The sequence below is a fragment of the Nematolebias whitei genome, chromosome 3 (assembly GCF_014905685.2).
Source record: "Nematolebias whitei isolate Nwh7 chromosome 3, NemWhi1, whole genome shotgun sequence".
Classification (NCBI taxonomy): domain Eukaryota; kingdom Metazoa; phylum Chordata; class Actinopteri; order Cyprinodontiformes; family Rivulidae; genus Nematolebias; species Nematolebias whitei.
Window position 1 is genome coordinate 4,016,090 of NC_056500.1, and position 3,880 is coordinate 4,019,969.

The 3,880-nt window shown below is 53.2% G+C and overlaps 1 protein-coding gene across 1 annotated transcript; it reads left to right on the forward strand.

Moving 5' to 3' along the window:
- The first annotated feature begins 505 nt into the window (after window positions 1-505).
- Window positions 506-1,767, forward strand: LOC119407620 (growth arrest and DNA damage-inducible protein GADD45 beta). Its single transcript, XM_037674441.1, has 4 exons — window positions 506-739; window positions 815-916; window positions 996-1,218; window positions 1,297-1,767. The coding sequence occupies exons 1-4, from the start codon at window positions 696-698 to the stop codon at window positions 1,408-1,410; spliced, it is 483 nt and encodes a 160-aa protein (XP_037530369.1). The 5' UTR covers window positions 506-695; the 3' UTR covers window positions 1,411-1,767.
- Window positions 1,768-3,880: the final 2,113 nt, after the last annotated feature.

Consider the following 3,880-nt stretch of genomic DNA (forward strand, 5'->3'; position numbering starts at 1 on the left):
CTACTTTTAGCTTTTAGCCAAGCTCAGGCTGCTTTCAGCTAAAGGCTTTAGTGGAGTCTGAACCCGGGTCATGGGGTCCAGAAGGAGCCTCGTGCAGCTAACAGTCCTCCATCACCTGACCTCTCTGTTTTTGATTGACTCAATCCGCTCGTGCCACCTGCCACCGTCCCCCACTCCAGGTGTGCGAGGACGGACCTGGTGGGTCGTGAAGGGTCGTGATGGGTTTTGGAGGGGGGGGGGGGGTGCAGCGGGAGCAGGTTCTGGGAGGGAGGAGGTCTGGAAATTCCTCCGCTCAGACAGAAAAACCTCCTCTCTACAAACAACCCGAGGAGGAAGAGGAGGGAGGAACTGCGGGGGATTCTCCGAAACCGCCCACGTGGGCTCGGCAGTTTCTGCTGCGCGCTCAGCCAATCAGCGCGCAGAACGGGGGCCCTTTTGATCGCGGCGGACCAATCAGAGAGCGCGCAGCCGCAGCAGGGTATAAATGCGAAGAGTTTCGTCCGTCACCGACACAAAGCTTCTCTCTGACACTCCGATCGGAACTTTTGGACTTATCCGAGCCTCTCGCAGCTCCCGGACCTTGGCAGCACTGCGGTACCGGACTGGATTACCTTTTGATCGGGACTTTATCTGAGGAGTTCAGCGGATATTTGCCTTCTATCCTGGAGCTGGTGGATTATTTTACTGACTTCAACATGACTCTGGAGGAGCTTGTTGGACCGAGCAGCACCGATAAAAAGTGAGTACTTGGAGTGTGCATGGTTCCGGCATTGTGGTGTCGTGTCCCGGTTCTAACCCGCCTCGTGCCCTGCAGGATGGAGACGGTGGCCCAGGCCCTGGAGGAGCTGCTGGTCGCGGCTCAGCTGCAGGACGGCCTCACGGTGGGGGTCTACGAGTCCGCCAAGCTCATGAACGTGTGAGTATGGGTTCGGTGTTCGGGCTGGTTCTGGTCTGCGTGGTGGGGTTCGGTTCTAACTGTGCGTCCTGTCCTGCAGGGACCCGGACAGCGTGGTCCTGTGCCTCCTGGCCACGGACGAGGAGGATGAGGACGACATCGCGCTGCAGATCCACTTCACGCTGCTCCAAGCTTTCTGCGGAGACAACGACATCAACATCCTGCGCGTGTCCGGAACCCGGCGGCTGGCCCAGCTGCTGGGGGACGACACCGGGGACGGCAACGGGAACGAGCCCCGGGACCTGCATTGCATCCTGGTCACGGTAAGTCCAAACCTGCCGCGCTCAGTCTGAACCCGTTCCAGTTCTGTTGCACGGATCTGACCCGTCCTCTTTCTGCAGAACCCGCCGGTCCAGCCGCTGCAGTGCCAGGCCCTGCAGGACGTCAGCAGGTTCTGCGAGGAGATCCGCTGCAAGAACCAGTGGGTCCCCTGTCTGGACCTGCAGGACCGCTGAGTGGAACCGATCCGAACTGAACCGAACCGCCGGGGAGCGGCGGAAGGAGTTGGATAACGGGAACCGAACGGCCTGTCCTCGTGTCGGAGGACATCAAGGCGTTTGAGAGGAACCGACCGAACCGCGTGGACGGGGTTGCCTGGTCCAGTTGGAGGACGTGGGACCTGGGTCCGGGAGCCGGACCGAACCGTGCTGCAGAGACGGGCGGTTTTAAGGACTGTCAGCACGTGACTGGACTGAGGAGCTGCGCGTGAAGCTCGGGACTGAGCTGCAGGTTCACCTGCGCACGCGCACGGACTTTACAGTGAACTGTCCGGGCTGCGTCTCAGTGACGTCATGCCTGTTTGAGTGTCAAAGTGGAAAAATGTTCAACTTTTTATCTGAATAAATGTTTGAAACTAAAACGACGGAGTGTTTACTGCGCATGCGCGCGCCGCTGTGCCTACTTGATTTAAACTCGGATATCTTTATAAAAGAAATTTAAAACGGGAGCCAGTTCAGCTGAACTGGACCATAAATGAACATTTCTCATCGCTGCACAAAAAGCTGCAACCAGAAGTTTTGAAGAAGTTTAACTTGTAGTTTCTGCTCTTTAAGAAACTTCACATTGAAATTACAAAAATCTGATTTTAAGAGAAATCACTGATTCTGAGATTATGGACCATGTGTCCTGCAGGAAGTGTCGCCTTGAGTCCTTGCTCGTCACATGGAGGCATGTGACCTGAAGGCTCACCGGTGCATCTTGGGAAATGTAGGAATCTGAATAGTCAGAACTTTGCTGGATGTTTGTGCTTCTCAAGTTCATAAAGCAGCAAAATGGACTAAATTTAAATCTGGAACATATAAATTAATGTTTTAATAACTGCAGAAGCTGCTTTGAATCTTTAATATTCAGATCCACCTCCGTCCAGTTTCTTATAAAACCAAAGGAGACCAGGGGAGGCTGAGCACATGAGCAACGAACCTCCAGCAGAACCAGACAAAGCTGGGTTCTGGACCCCCCCCCTGGGGGTCACGTGGGACAACAAGTGTAACGCACATTCAGCCTTAATCTGAGGGTCTTTGACTTTCTGGGTCAGAATCTGAAAAGTTTAAGAAGCGCTGCTCTAAATCTTTTCTATTAGTAAAGTTTGAAAAGGACTGGTGTCAGTTTCCACTTCTTCCTTTTCGGGTCATGGGGGGGTCACTGGTGTCCATATCCAGCTATCACTGAGACACCCAGAGACGGGTCTCCAGTACATCACAGGGACAGTTCACCAGTCAGTCTAACATACATGTTTTTGGTCAGTGGGAGGAAACCCACGCAGCACGGAGAGAACATGAAACTCCACCCAGAAAGGTCCCGGGCTGGGATTTGAACCGCCGACCTTCTTGCTAAGATGCAGCAGCTGTACCCGCGCGTGCCACCCTGTTCGTCCCAATTCTGATTTTTCTGGATGAAAACACTCGAAGGGGACGAGCATCGTCTCAGTTTCCATGGCGACGCCTCGGCTGCAGCATCTCTCCGTCCCGCTGGTGTTCCGGTGTCTTTCAGCTGAAACTTCAATAAAAATAAAACTGGGTTTTAACGGTTCGGATGATTAAACGGAGCAGGAGCAGATTTTTCACTCAAATATAAAAAAAAACGTTAAAACGGATCCAGCTGACTTTACAAGACTTGTGTAAGAGCGGTTTGTCTTCAGCTCAGTGTTTACAAGAGGCAGAGAAAAACAAGTTTTTCCTCATGTTCCCAGCAGTTTTCTGCCTGGGGGGTGAAATATTTCTGTAAAACAGAACAGTGAGTTCCCCGGCGGCGTGTTTGTGTAGAAGCTGCTGGGCTGCGAAGGGAAGCTCAGCGAGCACAAACAGCATCAACCTTTGCCCGTGACGTCACGTCCTGTTGGAGTGACGGGAACCCGACAGGACTGTTGGTTTTGGCCGCTGGCCCGCCTCAGACGAGGCCAGAACTCCTCTCACAGCACAACAACGTCCCCAGATGACGGAGATCGGCTCCGGAGTGACCAACTTTCTGCGCACGGAACAACAAAGTGTCACTTTTCTTCTGCGTCCGCTCCCGTTTATTAAATAAAAACACATGCACATGTGCAAAATATGAGTAAAAAAAAAACTTCCCATCATCCACTGCTGCAGAGAGAGATGGGTCACCTCAGTTTAGGTTTGGTCGGGTCAGAGGAAACCAGTCCAGGACGGAAACCCAGACCTCCCTCGCCCCAGAGACCCAGAGGAAAGGGAGAACCACCTCAGCAGACTCCCGTCAACGCAGAGGAGCAGCGTCTCTACTCCGAGCTCCCCCCGGGACGACGGAGCGTTGCCAGGACGAGGCCCCGATCCGTGGATCCATCCAGCTCATAAACGCATGAATCATCTTGGCAACGTGTTACAGAATTAGAGCAAAAAGATCACGTTTAGTGAAACGGCACGATTTCTGATCAAATCAAATATTTAAGGTACCAGATCACGACAGTTTGAT